At 28.7% G+C, this 26,386-nt stretch overlaps 1 protein-coding gene across 2 annotated transcripts in view; it reads right to left on the reverse strand.

Moving 5' to 3' along the window:
• LOC136071818 (uncharacterized) overlaps positions 1-26,386 on the reverse strand; it is a 65,663-nt gene that overhangs the window by 5,700 nt on the left and 33,577 nt on the right. The window contains exons 7-10 of one of the 2 annotated variants that reach the window (XM_065797239.1): positions 23,104-23,151; positions 19,369-19,519; positions 19,170-19,210; positions 6,955-7,836 (exon numbers count right to left, since the gene is read on the reverse strand). In XM_065797239.1, the coding sequence (XP_065653311.1) occupies positions 6,955-7,836; positions 19,170-19,210; positions 19,369-19,519; positions 23,104-23,151 (1,122 nt within the window). The remainder of the gene's footprint in view (positions 1-6,954; positions 7,837-19,169; positions 19,211-19,368; positions 19,520-23,103; positions 23,152-26,386) is intronic. The other variant, XM_065797240.1, reaches the window with a different exon arrangement.

Consider the following 26,386-nt stretch of genomic DNA (forward strand, 5'->3'; position numbering starts at 1 on the left):
GCCAACGCGAAGAAAGAGTCCCAGTAAGCTTTAAGGTAGTTGTAGGAGGTACAATGATAGGGATATTCAGATGATGAAGAAAAATGAGATAATAGTTTTAGAGAGATCAAAATGTGATCAGAAGCACCTAAGGGTGAATGTGGAGAAACTGAGCACTGACTAGGATCAGAAACAAGACATAAGTCGAGTAGAGAAGGTAAATGATTCGGGTTGTCAGGAAAGCGATTTGGAAAGTTGACTATTTGAGTTAGGGATTGAGAAATGCAAAAGTTATGGGCTTTACTGCCTGCAGAGTCACTGACACTAGAGCCAAGCCATTCTGGGTGATGAGCATTAAAGTCACCAACAACAACGATATTGGCTGATGGATAAAGAGAGAGGGCTTTTTTAATATGATCAGAAATAACATCAAAAAGAGTGCAGTCTTGAGATGAAGGAGAGCGATATAGAACAAAGAGAAAGACGATAGACTGAAGTGGTGCTAATTGAAAGCACATGAAATAGCCTGTGGATTCAAACCTAGTTTCCTGACAAATCGGTGAATTCTTACGAAAGTAAATGCCCAGGCCAAACATGTGACTATTAGAGTCTCTATGAGTTAAAGGAAGATAAGCATTAACACTAAGATCACAAGATGAGACAGCTGAACTCAAATTAGTCTCACTAAGAGCAAATAGGTCTGGTGAACTTTGCAAGAGATAAAACTCAACAGAATAAAAGTTTCTTCTAAGATCACGAATATTAGTGAATGATAGGTTTAGAGAATTTTGTGATGACAATGGTTTTTTGTGTTTTATAGTTTTTGGTACTTTATTTATTTTTAAATTTGTTAAAGAACTTGATTCAAAGCATAGATAGTACTCAGAACACTGTTTAATAGCCCCAGCAATTGCCTCATTACCATTAATAAACCCTAAGCTGTAACAAAGGACTCCAAATGTGGCCTTGGCAATGCACACCAATAGTACAAATAGGGACACTATCCATGCACAACATGGCACTGTTAATACTTAGATATTTTTCAGCTGTTGATGGAATCAGCCTCTCTGAAAGCTAACACAGAGTTCGGGAAACCTGACTATCAGCTGGCCTCAGAACCACAAAACTGAGTTTTAGAGCTGTACCCTTATTTGGAGATAATAGAATGAGTTGCCTAGTCATAAAAACAGGGACATAAGCAAAACCCATGCATTGAGCCAACAAGATCCAGCATTTAACATCCTAAACTGGAAACAATGTATTAAAAATACATCTGCGCCAGCCTAATAGATGAAGAAGGGGTGTGAGGATGGTCAATAGATAGAATCTGTTTACCCCTTATGTCCTTGCATCCGGCCTAGGCCTAGGAGACCTTTTATAAGACAGTAGCTGGATGCATTTAACATCTGCCCAAGATGAGTATTTTTATTGAGACACCATCTCTAGCCTTTAATTAACCAAGAGCCCCAAGGTAGAGGGTGTTTTAAGTCGGAGTTAGCATCTCCTAGCCTTCGCCTAAAAAGGTGTATCCTACAAGGCAACAGAACATGAAGTAGATTGTACTGGGTTACATGTCACCAGTAGCAGGATAACCTGACATGATAATTAATAAAAAAATTAAATTGTAATTTATATTTTATTACCTTATTATATTTGTATATAAAATTAAATTAAGTTTTTTAACCCAACTGAAGGTTACTATAAAATAGTCGAAACATGTATTGTAATTTTATTTGTTAAAAAAAAAGGTTTTTATTGTGGAAAAAATTAGTCTTGTTTTTCAATTGTTTTATATACATATATATATATATATATATATATATATATATATATATATATATATATATATATATATATATATATATGTATTAGGGTGGTCTTTAATTTTCAAAGTTTGATTTTTGTACAGGGCACCCTTGAATTTAGTTTATATGAATGCATAAAAAATTCACATAAAAAATCAGCTAAATCTGAAAACATTTAGAGGTCCCTACCACATATATAATAGTTAAGTATCATGTGGGGTTCCGTGGCTGCATTTCACTAGTTGTTATGCTGGTGAACTCTTTCATTGCACACTATACCGCCTGCATAATTTATCAATATGTTACTTATTTATTGTTAAATTATCCAGAATGCATTTCACCAGCTGTCAGCCATTTGTAATCAGACACTGACAGACACTCACTCAATATAACAATAATATTTGATGAATCTGAATTAGTGACTACTGACTCTCTCAGGGAAACTTTCATAACAACTGACCTAGTGGATACTGGATCAAAAGTGAGTGTTTTCTTTGTTTATTTTTGCTTAAATATTAATTTGCCAAATTATATTGATTTAACAATGAATTATTATAAAACAGACAGAATGACCGATCCGCTGTGCTAAATCCATTTTAAATTGTTAATTAATATCAAGTGCCTGAGTGCCATAGTATTGAACTTGACTTTTCATTTATGCACATAATTGTGTATTTTATTTATTGGTTTTAGACCTTGTCAGAGTTTTCATACGTCATTGTTGTTTATATATATTGCATAACATAAATTTTGTCAGTTAGTTTTCTGAGTTCTATAAGTTTTTGTTAGAAATTACATATAATTTGAATAACTAAATTGGATGGTAACAAATAAAATTTATTATTTTAAGGGAGATGGCTAATGCTTGCTGTAGGACTTCGAAACCAACTACAAGACGAGAAACTGAGTTGTGGCTGATAGGCCAAATGTCTGAAATTCTCAGCTCTACAAAGTTACCATCAAAGAAGGAAGTCATGGCACTTTTCTTCTATTACAAAGAGGCCACCAAACAGACCGTTCGTGAAGCATCACATTTAACAACTAATGACGTTCTTGAAGTGTGGGCTAAAGCCCGCATCCCGACACAGTTGAAGAAACACGTTGTTGAAAAAGTTGAATGTCTGTTCCATGAATATGACAAACTGAAGAAAAATAAGGAAAATAAAGCAAAGCGCTCTGAAAGTCTACTGAAGAAGGAAGAAGAATGGAAGGATGGCTTAGAGAGTCTTTTTGACATTCTCATGGGGACGCCATGAAGATGATTAGCATGCAGGAGGACAGGAAGTTCCTGTTAGCTCAGCGTGAGGCGGGACAACGTGGTAAGTTGGGAAGTGTTGACAAAGCCACGGCCAAAAGAGAAAGAGATGTTCACAGTAGAGAAGAAAACTTTAAGAGAAGAAAAGAGAAGAAGAACAGGACAGAGTGGCCAGAGAGGAGAAAGCTATTCTTCAAAATTCCGAAAGCGAACAGAAGTCTGGTAATGATAATGAAGCATTTGGTGAGCCATCATCAAGCACAACTTCAAAGAGAACTAAATGTAAACGTGGCACACACAAAATACTGAATGACAAGTTAGCAGTATGTCTGGATATGGCAAAGGTCAGTGATAGAAATGCTGCACTAGTCCTGACTCCAGCACTGCAGCACCTCGGTCATGGCCCAGCAGAGTTTAATATCAATCGATCGTCCATTCGAAGAGAAAGAATGAAATGTAGGCAGAGAATGGCAGAGAACTTAAAAGCAGAATTCAAGCCAACAGTTCCACTAACAATACACTGGGATGGGAAATTGCTGAAAGATATCAGTAGCAAAAAAATTGTGGACCGGCTCCCAATCCTCGTGTCTGGACTAGGAGTTGACCAACTTCTTTGTGTACCGAAGCTGCCATCTGGAACTGGAGAAGCTGCAGCAACAGCTGTTTATGATGCAACTGTAGCATGGGGCATAGCTGATAAAGTCAAGTGCGTGTGCTTCGACACTACTTCTGTCAATAATGGTCCAAGATATGGTGCTTGCATCCTACTGGAGCAGAAGTTTGACAAAGATTTGCTCTGGTTTGCTTGCCGTCATCACATTTTAGAAATAGTCTTAGAGGCAATGGTTACTCTTTCTCTTGGCCCTTCAAAGGGTCCAGACATCATGACTTTTAAAAGGTTTCAAAGCAGTTGGGAAATCATTGACCGGTCAAACTTTCAGGCATCTAGTTCAAATGACATCGTGCACAGTGCCATTTCCAGTGTTGCAAATGAAATTATTGCATTTGCTGAAAACCAACTGCAACAGTTTCAGCCTCGTGATAATTATCGCGAACTGCTAGAGCTGACAATAATGTTTCTGGGAGGCATTCCATCTAAAGGATGCTCATTCAAAGCTCTGACAGGACTGCATCGAGCCAGATGGATGGCCAAGGCTATTTATTCATTGAAAATATGGATGCTGAGAAGCCAGTTCAAGATGACAAAGAAAGAAGAGAAGGGAATAGCAGACGTGTGTCTTTTCACAGTGAATCTGTATGTCAAGGCCTGGTTTAGAGCGCCGCCAGCGCCATCTTCGCCTCATGTTGATCTCGAGCTTATCAAGGAGATTGACAAATACAAGGCACAGAATCAAGCAGTCTCTCAGATCGCAATGAAGAAAATTTTAGGACATTTGTGTGGTACTTGTCAGAAGAACTGATTGCATTGGCTTTCTTTGATGACGAAGTCTCCGATGACACTAAACGTCTGATGGTCAGTGCCCTGCAAGCACCGGGTGCAGAACATCCTTTGAAGAGGATAACTGTTGATCCTATGCTGGTGAGCTCCAAGAACTTGGAAGACTTTGTCACCGAGAGCAGTCGAAGATTCTTCACCATCACTGGTCTACCGTTAACTTTCCTCAACAAAGATGTGAAGCTTTGGTCTGCAGATGCTGACTATCAGTTGGCGAAGAACACTGTCAGTAGTATGAGAGTTGTGAATGACATAGCAGAACGTGGAGTTGCCTTAATGGACGAATACAACAAGCTGCACACAAACGATGAGGAGCAGAAACAGTGCCTTCTCTTAATTGTAAAGAAGTACCGCCAGCGACTTCCTGATCGAGCGAAGATTACCCTGGCAATAGACTAACTAGACGGTTTTTGTCACTTTGACAGTCTCAATACAGAAGGACAATAATAACTACAATATGTAACACTGTAACAGTTGTTTAAATGTGCTTCAATAAAGCAATGTTGTGCTCTGTGATCATATTTGTCCTAATCATTCATATTGTAGAATACTGAGCATATGAGCCTTCTGTGGGCACTTTTATAGATATAAACTCTGCAGTAGGGACCTCTAAAATGTATTTTTTTCAAATAAAATTTTCAGTACAATTATTTTTTCATAAACGTCAACCATTCAAGGGGGTGCCCCGTCAGAAAACTGAAGAAAATATATATACACACACACATACATATATAAATATATATACATAAGTGTGTGTATATATATATATATATATATATATATATATATATATATATATATATATATATATATATATATAAATATATATATATATATATATATGAATAAAGAAAATATCTTTATACTATCATATATAATATTGTATACTTAAAAGAGTGCTCAATAGATAACCTAGATATATATAGTATATATGTTACTGTTACCTTCAGTGCCAGGAATTAGCTAAATACTAATGTTTATAATATAATTTAATATTGTAATTCTGAGTTTCATGTGTTACCACAATCATCAGGCAAGTAGTCAAAGTTTAATTTTCTACGATTTGTTGAGTGAACGTTATGGTTTATATTTGTATTTTGGATCGTTACAGGATGGAAATTTATTAGTTAGGTTAATAATATTATTAATTTGTTCTTAGTTAGCTAATAATTGTGAAATAGTTATATGTTTAATGTTGTTTAAAATATTTGGGGGGGGGGGGGGGGATGAGGGGGGGGGGGGTTAGACTTGAGAATAGACAATGCTAGTATGTTCCATTGTTACATCAAAACTCCCATGATTCAATTTTTTATCCACTTGTTATTGTTGTAGTAGAGGAGGGAATTTCGGCTATGTATTATAATTCGAAGTTGGTAGGGCTTTACCGTGATGATGGCTTGTTAATAATACGTAATTCTAACGGCCAAGGAATGGAGCAAATGCAAAAAAACATAATCCAAAAGTATAAATCTGTTGGATTTTATTTTTAGTTTATATTTTCTTTATTCACTTCCTAAAGGTCGAGAAGGCCATTACAGTCGGAGACTACGTTTTGTGGTTACAACCCTCCTCAACCTTATAACTTCAATTTCAAATAGATATAAAAACAAATCTTAAATCAGTTAACTTCCTTGATGTCACTTTTGATTTAGCCCAAAACACCCATAAGCCTTACAAAAAACCCAACAATAATCCTTAATACATCCACACATCTTCTTATCACCCACCACAAATTATCAAACACTTACCTACTTCAATATCCAAAAGACTTTCACAAAATTCCTCCAGCGAAGTTATATTTAATCAGTCTAAAAACGAATATGAACAAGAACTAAAAAAATGGTGGATACAAAAACTACACCTTTTAATATCAGATCATCAATTTTTTTTAATACATAAATAATGCACATAATCACATAAACAAATATTTTAAACAGCATTAAACACATAATTATTTCACAACTATTAGCTAACTAAAAACAAATTTATAATATTATTAACCTAACTACTAATCAATTTCTGTCCCCTAATGATCCAAAATACAAATATAAACCGTAATGTTCAATAAATAAATGGTAGTAAAATTAAACTTTGACTACTTGCCTGATGATTGTGGTAACACATGAAACTCAGAACTGCAATATTAAATTATATATATAAGCTAATTCCTGGTACTGTGGGTAACAGTAACATATACTATATATAATATATATATATATATATATATATATATATATATATATATATATATATATATATATATATATATATATATATATATATATAGGGTGTGAGAAGATGTTTTAAGCACCTATAGAATATAATATAGTACTATTGAAGGTATAACAATGAATGTATATTAGAACCATATATAATATAAAACCATGAATAATGTAACTTTAATATTTTGATTGAAAAGCAATTTGTATAAACAAGAAAGAATAAAAATTACAACTTACATAAATGTGATTAAAGAGAGGAATACTGGTCTTCTTTTTTAAACATGCTTCATAATGCAAAACTATGGCTTTAGCTTCCATTAAATTTATGCTCAAAAAGTTATCGACATTGTGACTGGATTTTATGACTGAAACACATGAAAGACAAAGATAAACAACATCATACCCATCACGTGAACTTTTATTTAAGTTTGGCTTTGCAATGCCAACATAAAAATTTTTAAAATCTTGCTCATTAACTTTCAATATAATGTATACAGTAGTACTTTTTTTAACACTCTGAAAAATGCTTCTTTTAAGGTATAATTTTCTTGTTTTAAGCGAGTGCATTATTTTAAGTAATGGCATGGTGCATATAAAAAACTGTATTAGTGCTTGTGACTTTAATAGCTTTGATATGTTTAGTAGTTCTATTTCTGTCCATGAATTTGAACGTGGAGTTATAGAATTATATAAAAGATTTTGTAGTGGAACTAATTTTGAAGCAATAGAATCACCTTTATTATCTTCAGAAAGAGTTGCCGGTTTGTTAGTAATAATATTATTAGTTTGTTTATTTATAACAGTTGTTGTACTAGAAACTATTGGAACTGAAGTAGTTTCTTTTTTTTCAATATCTACACTTTTTAAATCCGATAAACTATTTGACATTTTACTGCTTGTAGAATGACTAGTATAATAAATACTTTGTTCAGACAAAACTGTGTTATTTAGTTTATTGTATTCTAAATTGTTTGTTGCTGGACAAATAAAGGAATCATTTAATGTTTCTAAATCAACAGGTCTCTGAACGCTTTTATTGTTGTTCTGTTCATCATTTTTTAAGTTAGGGATAATAGGCAGCATTACTTCAGAATTTGATACGCTTGAAAGTGGTTTTATCTAATTAAAAAAAAAAAAAAATACTTTAATACTAATATCTAAAACTAATTGTAAATAGCAAAGAATATACAAGGAGTGAACATTACAAAACCAGATAATTAACTTTTTTTTCTAAATTCAGAAATAAAAATAAAAAAATATTTTTTAGTAAATCTATCTGCTAAAAAATTAAAAACTAAAGCTAAACAGTATATAGAGTAAACTGGGGTAAGAGTAAACAAAAAAAAAAGTGAAAGATTTAGCAATTTTGTTTCTTTTGCATTTATTGAAAGCTAAAACAACAAATCTTTAAAAATGTGAGGCACCATTTTGTAAAGAACTTTGTGCTCAAAAAAAAGGTGTAAAAATTATTTTTAAAAAAATTTAATTTTGCTTTAGCAAACCTCAAAATTCTCACCCTCATAAAAAATTTTTTTTTTTTTCTAAACTCCCAAAACTAAAATTAAATTTTACTAAACAAAAAAAGCTGTTTTGTAGAGAATTTTATTACGATCAAGATTCTCTTTTCAAAATTGAATTTGTTAGTTCTGGAAAAAAGTTATGAGCAAAAAACCAATATAAATGTTTTGCGGGGGAAGAGTAAACATGCTAATTGCTCACATTTATGCATTAAAATAAGCACGGTTAAACTAATTAATTGTTTTTAATTATTTTAAGCATAAATAATTATGGCAGCCTTTGCTATTTATCTGAAAAATTTTGCTATTTATTTAAAAAAATTACAAATTACTCAAACATTTCAAGTACCATCTCCATCATTGTCTCCATCCAAGGCTGCTTCATTATCCTCAACTGAGCATGTTCATCATCATCTTTAACCAAGCCTGCTTCATCATCCTCATCCCAGCCTATATCATCATCTAACATCAGTCAGCATCCAACTCCAACGATTTGCCAACTTCAAAATTTAACAACAACAGCAGTGACTCCTGCTCAAAGGTATTAAATGTTGCAACACTTTTTGAAAAATATTTTACAGCGCCATCATATTGAAAAATATTTTACAGTGCCATCATATTGACACGCAAAAAAAACACCAAAAAAGTCAGCATTTTAAGAGTTGAAGGCCAGTATCTAAGTACATCTGAGGTGCTCGAGAAACTAAAGCAAGACAATGAGGCCAAAAAGTCAAAGCAATCAAAGAAACGCAACATTCACTTCATTGATGCTTCAGGTGAAACTCAGCAAGTGCAACATTCAAAAAAACCAAGACAAGACAAAGACATCAAGAGGTGCAAAAAGTGTCGCAGAGTTTGAGAAGAAGCATTGCCAACTCAAAACAAAATGTGGTACCAATGTGAAGCTTTTAGTTGCAAGTCTTGGGTTTGTTGATTGTGTTTACCCAAAAAATAAAAAATTGGTGAAGAGTTTTTTTGCATAAAAAAATGCAGCGAACCTGCTGCTGCTGATGAAAAAACTCTTTTTTTTAATTAATAAATAGTTTTTTTTCGCATATTTGATTAAAATAGTTTTTTGTTAACTTAACTTCTAATAAGATTAGTTTTCATTTTATTTTTGATTAACTTTGCTTGATTTTCTCAATATCCTTAAAAATTGTTATTAATAATTAACTAGTTTATTTTTCCCCAATTATAAGGGGAAAAGTAAACGCTTTTTTTCTTCAAAAAAAATCGATTTTTTAAAAGATTTTTAAAACATTTTTTCTTAATTTTTATTTATATAATGTAAAAAATTCTCTTTAAAACAAAAACAAAAATAAACATAAAATATTTTTTCTTTAAAAAAATATTTGAATTTGAAGCTAAACTGTTTACTTTTAGCCCAGTTTACTCTATGAGTAAAATGATATTTCAGATAAAAAATTTGTAAAATGTTTTTTAATTTTATTTTTATATAAAAATAAAAAAACGTTCTGATTTTGCATGCATTTTTTTGTAAATCTGACTTTGATTGGAACTACTTTTAAATTCCACTTAACACTGACAACTTTAATAATCATTATACTTGGTTTAATTTACGGTAGACTATGGTGTAAAAAGCCCTCTATGCCTTTGAGTAACTTAGTGATGTTTGGTACCTCTAATTTAATATTTTTTAAAGGATTGATCAAATTAAAATACAATTACAACCCTTTTCAATATATTAGTAAACAATATCTATTGATTTCATCAGTAAAATGCAATTAAAGAAAATTTAACTTGTGTTGTTAGAAAAGATACAACGCACTCACAGTTTCATTTAATTTTCTAGCTGATTGGGATTCTTATCCAATGTATGAGTGGTTTAAGTTGCCATTCAAATCATACAGGCCAATATTATACGGTTGCTATGAATAGTATGTATTTTGTACTGTAACTAATGCAAGTGATTGTTGCAAGTTGTAAAGAATTGTGTATATATTTGACTTTCTTTCTTTAAGAATATCATAAGCTTAGCTTGCAGCTTGAAGTTTTCAGCTTAATTAAAAAAACATCCCTTTCTATCTTTTTAATTGCAACTTTTCACTATTTGGCTGAGATAGTCACATGTAAAAGAACATGTAATCAGAACCAGGCAGTTTAAGTGATACACTAAATTCACCAACAAATATTTGCTAAAACATTTTGTAGAACACAGAGTGATCAATCAAAAGTGACATTTCAAATATTGTGTACACCTTTTTAGTACTTTTCAAACTTGTTGCCAAATAAAGTCATACACTTTTTTTAATAATGACTTTTTAATAACACTTTTTTTAATAATGACTTTTTTTTAATAATGACCATAATGACTTTAATAGGAAATATTAATTGTAAAATAAATCTCTGGCAAACACAAATTATAAATCATTAAAAAATCTAACTAAATATAAAGATAAGAATCACTTTAAATTACTTTAGATTCTAAAAAATACCACTGTGAGGCAATAATAAATAATATAGGACCAGACATGGTAAAATTAATAGTACTAAAATGATGTGCATCTGCCTTTGCTTTACCACTCACTATGATTTTTGAGAAATCACTCAAAACCGGAAATGTACCAATTAAATGGAAATTAGCAGACATAATCCCAATATTCAAAAAAGAAAAGTGGCTAATTGCTAGTAACTACAGACAAGTTTCAACAGTCTCTAAAGTACTTGAAAGTATTATATCCAACACAACATATAAACATATGTCAAATAATGGTCTATTAAATAAACATCAACATGGATTTTTAAAAGGGAAATCTTGTTTAACAAATCAAATTGAAACAATGGACCTTTTGAATAAATCGCTAGCATAAAACCTTACAGTATCTATTTGTTATCTTGACTTTACTAAAGCCTTGGACACGGTACCTCATGAACGATTATTAATCAAACTAATGTCATATGGAATATCACAATAGTGACTTTTTAACTAATCAACACCAAAGATTGATACAAGGCAATGAAGCATCAAACTGAGAAATGATAACAAGCGGTGTTCCCTAAGTATCAGTAATTTCTATAATCTCATTCATTATATTATTATATACTATTATATTCATTATACTTTTATCAACAATTTACCAGAAATTTCAAAACATTCTAAGCTCTTTGCAGATGACATCAAGTTAATTGGGAAAGTAGCTAACTCTAAGAATGGCCAATTACTTCAGAATGAAATTAACCAAGCTTGCAAATGCCCAGAGATCTGGCAATTACAACTTAATAGTGAAAAATGTTGTATTATGCACTTTGGAAAAAATAACCTTCGCTATATTTATAAACTAGGTGACAAAATATTAACAGTCTCTGATACTGAAAAAGATCTCGGAAATACAATGTCATCAAATTGCGAATGGAAAAATCACATAACCAATTGTACATCAAAAGATTATTCAATGTTTGAAATGTTGAAAAAAATATTTCATTACATCAACAAAAAAGTGTTACCATATGTAAAAGATACTATATGTAACATTTATAAGACCCCACTATATGTAGTATTTAGAAGACCATGAATCTTTGATACAAGCATAATGCCCATACCATAAAAATGATATTAACGCACATGAAAAAGTCCAACGTTATGCCACTAAATGGATACCCCAGATTCGAAAACAAGGTTATGAAACAAGAATTAAAATACTTGGCTAATACACTGGAACACTGGAAAAAAGAAATAAGAGAGGCGACATAATTATCAAATATATAATATATATATATATATAATATATATATATATATATATATATATATTATATATATATATATATATATATATATATATAAATATATATATATAGAACTAGATTATAATATTTCTGCCTCATATCAACCCAACACAAGGGGCCATATTTCAAAATCAGAAAAAAAAAATTAAAAACTGCAAACTTTGTCATTAATTCTTAACCAATAGAGTCTCATCAATGCGGACACTGCTTGATTCTAAGGGTTTTAGGTTGATGTTTAAAAGACATGAGGTTTTTCTTCAGATTCTATTAATATGTATATGTACGAGCTGGAATGTGTTGAAAATAAAATTAAAAGCGTTCCTTCTTAGTCCAAAATAATTAATTTCCGAAATCCAGAAAATAGTGCTTAAAAAACAATATCATTTGTATTATTTTAGCTATAATGACTTTACGGTTATGTGCATCTAGAAACAATATTTTTGGGTCCGTTATATACCTTACAGGTTTCAAAGCAAAATAAAATTAAATCAAAAACTTTTCTTTTATTAATTAAACAATAAGATCATATATATTATATAAATAAGTTAAAAAAATTGAAATTAACTAATTTAAATTCTTATAGACCTGTAGGTGGAAGCAACTTTTTTAAGCCTCAATTCATGGTTTCTGTTAGTCTCTGCGACAGCATTGCGCTTCCATGTTTTCGTTAAATTTTTAAGTACAGCCTCGGATGTTTGTTCTGAAAAAAGTCCAAGAGCTTTCTGACTCCTATTGAGAAAATCTACAAGGCGGTATTTAATAATATGGAACTTCCAACCAAGTGGCAATGTTTTGACGAACACATCTTTACAATAGTATTCTAAATATTCAGCAGATTCAATAAACTGCAAGATATCTTTACTGTATGAAGGCTTTAGCATCATGCCAAAACAACTTTTTGCAACTGAAAAATTTCAAGTATAGGATTAGAATATATATATATATATATATATATATATATATATATATATATATATATATATATATAAATATATATATATATAAATATATATATATATAAATACATATTTATATAATTGTTACCTTTTCTAAACTTCTGCAGGGTTTCAACGCAGGGGTATAACTGAATTGGTGTTACCAGCATCATTTAGTCTAATAACTTGAGAACTTTACCACAGTTGGGTCCATTCAATCAGCCACAATTATAACCATGCCACATTACAGTTTTCTTGTCCAAAAAGGATTTCAGGCCCTTATTAACTAAAAGAATGTCAACAATTTTTGTCATAACATGCTCATAAATGTGAAGTTTCGGAGGAGGGATGGTATCAAGAATAAATTTTCTAGGATCTATCTCAAGCAAACATGAGTTAGAAATATTATTAAATAATTGCATAGTCTTTTAAGGATACCCTGCATCTTGGTACAGATAGATTAATTAATTTAGTAAGCATTCCAAGATTATGGTTATTCTCCTTGACGTTACGTGTCAAACTAACGTTTGGCACGTAACGTCAAGAACTATCACCTTGTTCACTCCTGAGTCTTTCTCGTTTCTATTTTGCTCCTCTAACTTTGTTTCATCGAAAATATTCATTATAATCAGAAAATTAATCATAATTGAATAATAATTCTAATTTTATTTGAGTAATATAAATTAGGTTAAATTACTAAACCTTCAGTGAACCCTGTCCTCTGTCAATTCCAACTCTAACAATGGCTTTCATAGGATCTAATCCACATAGAGAGCAGATTTTTTGAACAAGTCTGGTGAGATCTTCAATGTATACAATATTTTTCAACACTGAGATTTCAAGTTAATCTTCCTTTCCATTAAAAAAAAACAATTTTTTTGTAACTGTAAAACTTATCTAGAGCATGAGACGGCTTCATAACCGTAGTAATTGAATTCTTTTCAACACCTAATTGTGAAATACCATACTGTAAACAATGTGATATATTAAATATTATAGTTTTTTTGAAAAAAGTAAATAAATGTACTGCTGTTTAAATTATGTTATAAAATATTTAGACACCTAAATGACCAAGATCTTTTCGTAAATCTCTAAGAATATCACAAACAACATTTTCAAACAGATCATGATTTTTCTTGATATCAAATATTGTATCAGTAGAGACTACTTTGTTTTTTTTAGTACTACAGGCAAGAGTGATCCTCCGAAAATTAGAATAAAATATTGCAAAAAGTCATTTTAAATAAATAAGAAAAAAAATAAAAATCTACCAGTGGATAATTGTAGCGAATTTTCATTTTCAACTCAAAACTTTAAAACAGTTGAGGTTATTTGCTCTGACATCTTTTCATTCTTGGAAAGAATAAGATTCTTAGCATTTTGAACAGCTGATGTTCTCATGCATGGGTGCCTAATGCCCTTTTCAACTAGTTGAAAACGATCTGTGCAGAATGAGTTTAATCTTTCAATGCAGAGATTTTCATTTGACTCAATGATATAATCTCTTAAGATAAAAATCTTGTGGCTGCGTTTGCTGATACCATACAGCAAATTGGACATAAGCATTGATCCTCAGCTGGAGCAATCCTTCCTATCTTTATAAGTAATTCTCTTCCACTTTTCCTATTCTATTTGGGTTAGTAACCTCTTCTATTATTTTTACAGGCTTTCCTTACTGTGAACACGATTATTTGTATTTTTAGTGAAATATTTTAAAAAAAGTTTAATAAATATAATAAAATATTTATAAAATATATTAACCTTTTTGGCAAAGAGAGCATTTTTGCAACAGCAACAAAGTCCAGTGGGAAATGCATTTATATCAAAACTGAACCCTTCGTGTACATAGTCTCTTCGCAGTATGCAATCATGAGTGAATAGGGTCACCAATGATGGCACACTGTGAAGAGAGTAGCAGTCTATTTTGTTACAGCAACAAAAACAAACTGAATCTCTGGACTCATTATGATTTTTTTCCCTTAAAAGATGAGCCATTTGATATGTCATAGTTATGTACTTTTATTGTTATTTAAAATAAATGTTTATTAATTAAAAATGTTATAAAAAGTAGTTATACTTTTACAAAACAAACAAACAAAAAAAGGCTCTAAAATTTTTTACAATATTTCTAAACAAGTCATCAACCCCTTTAAGAGCTTTATTAGTGAAACTATTTAAAGAATTATTATATATTAAGTTAACTACATTTCGAAGACAAAAAAAATGAAATGTCACGTGGCTTTATATGATTTTTGTAATAAAAGTAAGCTTAAATAATAAAGTTAATATTGTTTTTTAAACGCTAATTTCTGGTTTTCAGAAACTATCAATTTTGGGCTAAGAAGGAACGCTTTCGATTTTATTTTCAACACATTCCAGCTCGTACATATATATATCAATAGAATCTGAAAAAAAACCACATGTCTTTTGAAATTCAACCTAAAACCCCTACAATCAAGCAGTGCGGAACTAACTACCAGATTCTATCAAAAGCTTGAACTTATTCAAAACTTGCATAAATGTCTTGAGTTATATAATTTATAATTTAATTTACCTAGAAAAACTAAACAATGTATATGCTGTCAAAGTGAAATTAATTACTATTAATTTCATTCATAGTTTTTCAAACAACTACAGCTTTCTATTATATTTTATATTAACTTGCACTTAATTTGCATTTAAGCAAAATCTTATTAAAATAGCTGCTTTTGAAATTACTTTTGATTTATGAAGATGTAGAAATATAGATGTAATGCTATACAAAAAAAAAAAAAAAAAAAAAAAAAAAAAAGTGTGATCTATCTAGTTTTGTAAGTCCACTCTTCATATGTCAAACATATAAAAATATTTTACAATAACAAGTTTTTACTAGTCATAATTTTTTTTTTGACAGAATCATGTAATCATGTATTATTACCATAGCAACTGAACTCAACAAATTCGTCATACTATTGTACGTTTTATTTAATTTGCTTTTAAAAATATTTAGATTGAAAAAAATAAAAATATTTACAAATTTTACACATTTTAAAAAGTATTGATTATCTCACAACAATAAACATAATATTAGTTTTAACCAAGCACAACCACAATTATGCTCTAATTATTGTTATTGTTATTACTATTATTAGTATTTTTATTATTATAGATTTTTTTAAGCAGTAGCAGTCTAGTGGTACAGCGCTCAATTTTTTTAAGGAGAATTTCAGAGTTTGATCCCCACCTTGTCCCTAGTAGTACCGCGCTCAACTTGTTTCTCTGTGCAGCAACCTTGTTTGTCAAGGTTAGTGTTTTGGAGTTAAGAGAGGTTGTAACCACAATAAAGTAGTCTCCTTAATTGTAGTGGCCCTCTCAGCCTTGGGGAAGTGAATAATATCTATATATATATATATATATATATATATATATATATATATAAATAATAATGTTTTTAAACAACTTTTTTAATAATGTTTTTTTTATTACTTATCAGTTACCGAAAACATATTCGTAATCATAATTTATTTTCATAAATTAAACGAACGTCATTAAAACTTTATGTTATTGAATTGAAAATAAACTTAAAACAAAATGTCTTATTAATAAAATATTTACATCAAAATAAATTGTGCATTTTTTAAACTATTATGACAAAAAATAATTTTTACATTTAAAAGGAATTTATATATTTAATTCCTTAAGATAAAACTTAAAACATTTTACTTTCTTTAACAAATTTTTAACAACAAAAAAATTATTAACCTAACTGTTTCTTTAACAAAAAATCTATTAGTTTACAACTGCGGTTAATTTCTTTTATTTACAACTTTATTTCTTCTGAATAAACGTCACGTTAACGATATCAAAAGATAATTTAAATATTCTAGAAGATAAAAGTTTTTGCGTAACGCAAAACTGCTGAACGCGTAGGCAAATCACCTTTTCGCAGGCAAAATGCGAGCTGCATAATGCTTAACAAGGCCTGATATATATATATATATAATTAAATTTTCTATATGGTCATTAATTTATGTTAGTAATAGATTAGATTGTAATAAAAAACAGAATTACAGAATGTTTTTATCACAGAATTGTAATAAAAACAATTTTAAAATATATATTGAATATATAACAATATATATGAACAAATTATTTTAAGTTACATTAACATAATTTGAACAATATGTTATAACAATAAACATATGGACACATAAATTTCAGAATATATATATTGAACTATATACAAACTATATATTTTCAGAATATATTGATTATTTTTAAACATGTTCATTCAATGTTTTGAATTGTTTTAGTGACATTTGTTGTACAAAAATAATTATCTAGTATAAAATATATAAACAACAGCATACTAAATTTTTAATTTTTAAATCTTTTTTTGTAATATTACGATCTATATAGTTTAGATTGTCATCAGGTATCCAAAAATGGTAATATAAAAACCGGTACAAAATCAAATGTAATTTAAAACAAAAATATTGAAAATTTAAATCAAATAGCAACTCTGGGGTGTACTCTATGTGCTTGTGTGTGGGAATTTATATTGGGGAAACAAAGCTGATTATTTTGCAAAGAAGCATTGAACACCAAATAAACAGCATAAACAGCAATTGAAGACATGGGTGCAAAAATTAAATTAAAAAACTAATTTTTGGGGGGTTTAAATCCAGTAATGAAAATACCAGATTAGACAAATAACAAAGTAACTACGTTTTCAAAATGCATACTGTATTTCATTATTTATAATGTTAAATCACATTAAAATAGTGTGAACCTATCACCAGTTAGTATGCAAAGCTATTCTTGGAATATGGATCATCTTGTCCTGCATCTTGGCACTTCAACAATTAGGTTATAAAACCACACGCAGTTTTGTGGAACATATTTCTCTGCAAGTTCTTTTACTTGTAAATACTTTAGAGGCTTCACTAGCATTGCTCCTGAATAATCCTGAAGTTGAACGTCATTATTTGGTAAAGTGGAACAGGCTCCACATTTTTGAAGGACAAAATCTTCTTTTAAAATACCTCTGGCCAAACTGCTGCACTGCACATAATTTTTTATGGTAAGAAACTGTGTTCTGGTTGTGGATATCAATGTATTGATAAATTTTTTTACTATTGGTAAATTTTCCAGTATGAGCAAAAGAGTAACTGTAAATCTAAAATTATTTCTTTTTTAAAAAAAAGAAAAAATTTCTTAAATTTCTGAAAAAAAAAAAAAATTTAATTTAAAATAATCTAAAAAAAAATTAATTATAATAAAATAATAAATATGTCTTAAAAAACTATAACATGTCTAATATTACTTGATGGTTATAAAAGAATAAAATAAGTAAATATTTTGAAATAATAATAATTTTTTTTTGTTTTTTTGTTTTACTTAACTTGTAATGTACTTTTAACATTTTAATTTTATTTAGATTTATTTTACAATGAATACAACTCTCGAATAAATATAAAAAAAAAGACTTAACAGAGAAAAATTACTAATAAAATTGATAACAAAAGACTCAAAAACCTTTTACCTAAAAATACAAGAAATTAATATAAAAATACAAGATTTTATTTAAACAGTCGACCTAAGCTACTTAAATGTCATGTTATCTAAAATTTTCTTGTGTTAGCTGAAATGTAACTAAATTTTCTTGCGTTGGCAGAAATACCAACTAAATTTTCTTGCGTAGGCTGAAATGCAACTAAATTTCTTGTGTTGGCTGAAATGCAACTAAATTGGAAAAAGTTCTTAACATTTCAAAACTAGGATCAATGAGCATCTTAAAAATTCATCTATGAATTACAAAAATTTGACTATTTGTGAATCTTTTGAGGTTTTCCACCAGTGAAACAAATTGAAGGTAAAAGTGCTCTACATTAAGTGGGAAATCTCTTTACATTTTTTTGTAAAGTCTATATTTAATATTTATTCTAGAGTTTTTATTATAAAATAAATCACTTGAAAATAAAGAAGAAAATTTACAGAACTTATCAAGAATAAAAATATTGTGAAATTTTTGAAAATTTGGAGTATAACAAAATGAAATTGGACATTAAAGATAGTAAAAAAAAAATTAAAACTATATCGTAAAAAAATCCTTAAAAAGATTTTTTTTTTTAAATACTTTTTTTAACAAAACAATTTCTTTACTTTTAAAGGTTGAATGAATTGTTTAACAAAATCATTATTTGTTGTAAATTAACTCCTGTCAAAAAAAGAAATTTATATAGAAAAAAATTGAAGAGAATTATTTTAATAACCTCTTCTTCATTCTGAACCATTTCATCAACATTCTCTTTCACTAAAAATAAATTTAAGAGAAACTTTATAAATATAATAATTATAAAATATATAATTATCAAACATTAAAAATTTATAAAATTATAAAATATATAAGATTTATAAAATTAATAAAAATAACTTTTCATTCAAATGATTTTCTTTGTTTAAAAAAACAACCTATTTTTGTAATTTCATAATTGACTATCAAATTGTCTGGTATTGTTCTTAGCTCAACCAATAAATATGATGTGTTTGCTATTGTTACTGTACATTTTATTTCAATCTTTAATACACGATTAGTTGTTAATTCAGAAAATTTTTGCTGAACCTAAAAATGCAAGTAAACCTTCAAAAAGGAAAAATTCATTTATTCTTTCTTTCAATAATTATTACAAACAAACTTATTCCTTTAGACTCTTGAGATTTTTAACATTTATGTATTTTCTTCATTTTTCATTATACTTACATTATTTACTTAAAAAGATCTTTTACTTTTTATTTAAAAAATTTTTACTTAAAAATTTACTATTAACTTAAAAGTTCTTATTATGCAATCATATTTGAATTAAAATGGTGTAAATTTTTAAATGAAAAACTTTTGTACCAATATTTTTTATTAAATATTTGTTAATGATATTTAGCAGAACAGGGTTATAACAATTTTTTATTCATTAATAAAATACGCAGTGTTTTGCAAGCTTTTGTTTATCTATTTTGTTCATACATGCTTCTAATATTAACTCATAGAACTGTAGATATAATAAAAAAAAAAAACCCACTTAAATTGTAATATATCATGATATATATATAAATTGTAATATATTAAAATATAAACTTTTTTTCTAATCAAGGCTGCCTATTAAACTATTAAAACACTATTAAAGAAAAAAAGAAACATAAATAACATTTGAGCATTAAGAAGGAGTTACAACAAATTTCAACTTTACTTAGAGTAACATAAGAATGTGCATCAATAGTATGCATGGTAGTATTTGTAGAAAAGAAAAAGAAAACGAACCTAACAATGATGGGATAGAGGCTCAAAAAAATAAAAACTACATTAAAGAGAGACATCCTTAAAAGATGCTAACTTTGCAATGAATTAAAAAGTTTCTGTGAGAAACCAAAAGTAATGGGAGAAGATGTTAGGCAGAGAACTCAGAGTGTTGCCATTCATCAATATAAAAAAATCAATAATATTGCAAAAATTATTAGCAGTTGAAAATTAAGTTTTATTTCAGTTAAATTTCACTAACCACTGTAAGCTGCAACCTGTTACAAAAGAGATATCACTTACAAACTCTACTACTTGCTCTAAGCAATTCAAAAAAAGTAACTCTTTGTCAAGATTAAAACATATGGCTGTCATTAGAAAAGAAAGCAAAAATAATTTAAAAGTAAAAATATTAGGAAGATTAATACAAATGAAGGAGAAATTTTCAAACAAGAACAAAACAAAATAAACAACAAAATTTAAAGTAAGAAATATGATGATAGAGTAAACTAAACGCAGAAAACATGCAATATGATAAAACTTGTTAATGTGAAATTTTTTTAAAAACCACGCATATATAGAAATAAAATATAATAAGGTTTCCTTTATCTGGCCTTACCAACTATATTTTTCAAAAAATAGCAAAACTTTAACCATAGGTCATTGAAATCAAAGTCAACACTCTGATTTTGATTTTAATGAGCTATTAACTGTGGCACACTTAAGTTAAAAATATCTAGAACCAAACAAGAAAGTGTAATCAGGCTTGGTCAGGAAGCGGGTGCGATTGCACTAGATTCCTGACCACATTTATAATATTTAGTTGTAACAACTTTGCCATGGCTCTTTAGTTGTTTTAAGAGCATTTCCAAAAAAAAATGCTAAGAAAGATTAACTGTACCGATGAGAGACAATTACAAAACAAACTTAACTCAGAAAGCAGGCCCATACGGCATAATTTTATAAGAGGGGTTAGTTTTGAAAAAAAAAAGGCAGTTTAGAATAGTAAACATATATTTTGCTAAAATTTGCGTGAAGCAAAGAGTAATTTGTAAAAAAAAGGACAGGCATCGAAAGGTAAATAATTTTTAACGCAAAATAAAAACTTGAAACAAAATAAATTATGTTTAGAACTAATATTTTCTCAACTTCGCTTTTTTATAATTCTTTATTAAATTATTCGACATTTTACATATAAAGTAACAATTTACTATTAATGATTGTTTAATAAAAAACAAATGTTCTTCTATTTATCAAAAAGTGTAATATAATTTCTTTTATTTATATACTTTTGTCTTATTTCAACAAGATTCTAATAAAACTAATGCTGGTTGAATTGTATTATTGAACTGTAACTAACGCTGGTTGAAAAGTTTATTCTTGTATGTTTATTCATAATTAGTTTTATTAACTTTGATAATTATTATTAATTTTATTGAAAATGCAGTCGTTGTTAAAAGTCTTTGATTACAAAACCATAGAAATTGCTTTAAAATGCAATACTTTAACATAAAAAACACATACATCAAACTACATTTACTTAAAAAATACATACTTTTTATATTAAAAAGTAATAATTTACTACTAAAATCTATTATATGTAATAAACTTTACAAAACTTAGATAATTTAAAAAATATATATTTAAAACTATTTTTGTAAACAATTGTTTAAAATGTATACGGCTTTGTAGATGTGGCTCCATGAATGAGCAATAGTATTAAAATAATAGTTTGTTTGATAACACTTCTTATAACAATTAAAGCTAGAAATCTTAACGAAAACTTAAAAATAATACAATCTTTAAGACAGAATACTGTAAAATGTTATTTCACATAGTCAGCGTATTATTTGAACAAATAGGATTTGTTTGTTTGTGGATTTGGCATGTTTTTAGTGGTTGCGAATATTCTTTATTCGGCACCAAGATGTTTTAAGAACATTTAAGTTTTTGTATGTTTCCATGTATATCTGTAAAACTAAATTTTTTCAAATTCATAAACTTGAATGTTCTCAATGTATATTTCCTTGTATGTCTGCAAAACAAAAATTTTAAAAAGTGGCCAAGTTGTCGCAACTAAATATTATTTTCGTGGTCAGTAATCGAGTGTGATCGCACCCGCTTCCCAACCAAGCCTGTGTAATGAATTTATTAATATATTTTTATTATTTATTAGTTTATGGTCAAACAAAATAAAAAAAATCATGTAAAATAAACTGTAATATATAGAAGAGAAACAGAAATGACATGTTTAACAAATAATAATATTATTTAGAAAAATGTTACCTCAAACCTGAGAATAGTAAACTAAATACAGATACAAGAACCTCAAGTTTTACAGATACAAGAACCCCGAGTTCCAAATTAAAAAAATCAACTCCTAATTTACTACTTTACCCTTTAGGTAAAAAGTAAGCACCAAGGTAAAAAGAGTGGATTATTTACTTTTAAATGGGCAAATTCTATCTATGACTTTTAATCTTTGACTTATTTTAAAATGGGTAAAATCTGTTAACCCTATTTTTAAATCTAACTTTAAATATATAATATAAAGTAAAATCAGGGGCGGGTTTTGTCACTCGCCAAGGAGGAGGCTAAAAAGGTCTAAAAAGGTCTTTTAAAAAAAAAAGGTCCGCATACTTTCATTTATAAATAACTTAGGTCAGTATAGTAGTCCAACTCTGTATAATAGCCAATTTACAAAATAATATTTCTGAAAAAAAGTCCCAAGAGGAGGAGGGAGGAAGGGAGAGGGGGTACTAACCCCATGGCCCCTCCCCCCTAAAACCTGCCACTGAGTAAAATATTGAAACTAATTAATTAATAAAACAATTCAAAAAAGCTCCTTAAATATAAAAAAAGATAATATACTTTTATCAGAACAATGATAAAAAAACAAATATTAAGATAAAACCTACCACATTAGACACTTTTATAGATGAGTCAAAAAGAGTGCAATGTAAACTCTAAAAAAATATTAAAAATAATAATAAAAACAAAACTTGTAAATAAAAGAGTGAAATAATGCAATTTCCTTTTTAAAATATTAATTCATTCTTATTTATTACAAACTACGGAAGACCAATTAACCATGAACTTCACAACTCTTTTTTTTACTATTATTTAGCCAGATTCAGCATCAGTTTAGAATTCTCTAATATGCAAATAATCTTAAAATAATTTGAAAGGTTTAACCAGCAGAACGCTTTCTAATTTATAATTTAATTTTTATAATTTATAATTTAAGACAAACAATGTCATGCAAAAACTCACCAGAGAAATGATTGCTAATAAAATTAAGATAATTTTTAAAAAGGGCAATAAAACTATTTAATTTAATAACATAGTTGCAAGTACACAGAGTTTGCTAGTGCAATTCAAAATTGAATTTCTTTTCATAAAAATAGTCACAGATGGTCATGCTAACTCTTGCTAAGATAACAGCAAAACATTTTTTGAAAGGAGTTTAAACTAGTTTCTTATCGAAGTTAGTTTTTGCATTGTTGTATCTTTTAATTTTGGAAGATTTTTAAATTATCTTAGCAAACATTGGTCGGGTGACAGTGTATTGCCATAGAAATAAATTCTACATAAAAAATTTATTAACTATGGGTGAAAATTTTATCTAAATATTATCTGCATTTTGTTATCATTTATTAAACTTTAGTAACTTTTTTTTTTCAATTTTACTTCTTCTTTGTATTCACCTCATCCTCACATTCTCTCAACTCTATAACTGTGAAACACGAACCTTGACAAACAAAGCCGCTGTGCGGAGAAACAAGTTAAGCGCAGTACTACCAGGGATATGGTGAGGATCAAACTCGGAACTTTTTGCTTACGAGGCAAATCTCTACCACTACACCACTACCGTATTTATTGAACTAATAAAAAACTTAGTAAACTATTTATTTAACTTATGATAACAAACTATATTTTTGAACCTAGAGCATATAAATTTTAAAGTACATGTTAATCATAAAATATAATATTATGGCAAATTATATATCATATCATTGGTTATAAGCAATTATTAGAAGCAAAAAAACTGTGGCCAATAGCACAACATAAGTCTTGTCTTCAACAAAACAAAACTAATAAATATAGAATTTGTCTTCAGGTTTATCCTATAAAGTTAAACTATTAAGCTAGACAAGAGTTTGCTAGACAACATGGTAAATAACATTCTAACCTGCTCACAAAAAAGCTCATTAAAATATAAAAATACTTTAACAAACAAATATAAATCCTCTCACAAATTTTTGTATAGATTTTTACCAATAATTACATTCAAGCAGCGCTATGTACAAATCCAAATCTACAAAACAAATGAAATACAGCAAATGCTGTTTTATGTGTAAAAGTCTTCTCTTTTCGATCACTTATAACAGGCCAATCTTGAATCTGATATTACTTCTAAAACAGATTGGGGCTTGCAGTGGATTGTAAATTTTAAACTCCAACAAAACTCAGTTATTTAATCCAAATAACTATTTCAATATGATCAACATTTCTATATTGATGAATGACCTCTCACTCTGTCCTCTTCTTTATGTCTTCTTGGATTATTATTCATTACTGACCTCTCATGGAAACCATATATAAAATCAATTGTTAAGCTAGCATCTGCTAAGGCTGCTTCGTGCTTGCTGTTTTCTCACTCCTGATCTCATTCTCTACCTCTACAAATCTCATCGCCTCTGTATGGAATACTGTTGTCATATTTGGGCTAGTTCTTCTAATAATGCTCTTTCTCTTCTAAACAAGGTCCAAAAATGCATTGTAAACGTAATTAGACCTGCTCTATCTGCCAAGCTTTAGTGTCTTTCTAATCGTCATAAAGCTGCATCTATTTCTCTTTTCTACAAATACTATCATGATCACTGCTCAAAGGAGCTATCATCTTTAGTTCCATCATCCAAAACTCTCACTTGACTCATCATTCAGCAAAGTTTTATCCTTGTACTGTATCTGTCCCTGTATGCTCTAAAAACTTTTATTTGTCTAGTTTTTTTCCATGCACTTTAACTCTTTGAAAATCTCTCCCATCTTCATGTTTTCCTGACTCAACAGCCTTCAAATTATTAAGTCTTCTGTTAACCATTTCCTTTTTTCTTAACTCATTCTTTATTTTTACTTTAACTTATTCTTTATTTTCTAGTAACTCCAAACTTAATAGTGGCTGCTTGCGGCCTTGTTGGGAGAATTAAAAAAACAACCCTGCTACATAACAAGTAAAATACTTTTAACAATGCAATTACTTAAATGTTTTCAGAGGATGTCTTGCACCACCTTGGCTAAGGGCTAGGTAAAAAAAATGAGTACATGTTGGTGATAAAGGAAATACTTTGTTGAACTCAAATAAAAGTAATATAAAAATAAATAATCAGGTTTTTTTAATAGGAAGTTCCTATTAGGAACCTATTATGTTTCAATATTGATAATTATTGTCAATACCACAATCAATACTGCTGTCTGAAAAGATTTACATAAAATGTTCATTTTAATAAAATTATTGCATGCTGATCAATTAGTTGTTTGAGTCTAAAGTGGCATTACATTACTTTTATTTTAATTTAAATAAATAAAATAAAAAACAACTCTGGTCATATAACACTGATAAACAAATAAAAATTTTTTGTGCAAATCTTGTTAACTAGGTGGTTTTTTAAAACAAATTAAATATGCTGATTTCAAATATGCAAACCATTTTTCACCATCACGTCAAGTTGTAAAGATATTTGGGTTCAAATCTTTAGTATTTGGGGTAAAGTCCATAATATTGTTGAAAAAAAAGTTATTTAAAAGTATGTCAACCTGGGTCTCAAAAGAAGCGTATTTTTATAGAGATTTTAAAAATGGTATTTGTTTGTAATAAAAATAAGTACTTTTTGTATTATTGCTCAGAAACATTTTGTTAAAATTTTTTTAAAAGTCTTTAGCATTTTTTCACATAGTTTTTTTTGTCAATAAATTTTAAGTAAAAATATTTATCTTTTCTAAAATCTCTATGAAAATACGCTTCTTTTGAGACCCAGGTTGACATACTTTTTAATAACTTTTTTTTCGACAATATAAGGGACTTTACCTTAAATACTAAAGATTTGAACCCAAATATCTTTACAACTTGATGTGATGGTGAAAAATAGTTTGCATATTTGAAATCAGCATATTTAATTTGTTTTAAAAAACCACCAAGTT

The sequence above is a fragment of the Hydra vulgaris genome, chromosome 05 (assembly GCF_038396675.1).
Source record: "Hydra vulgaris chromosome 05, alternate assembly HydraT2T_AEP".
Classification (NCBI taxonomy): Eukaryota; Metazoa; Cnidaria; class Hydrozoa; order Anthoathecata; family Hydridae; genus Hydra; species Hydra vulgaris.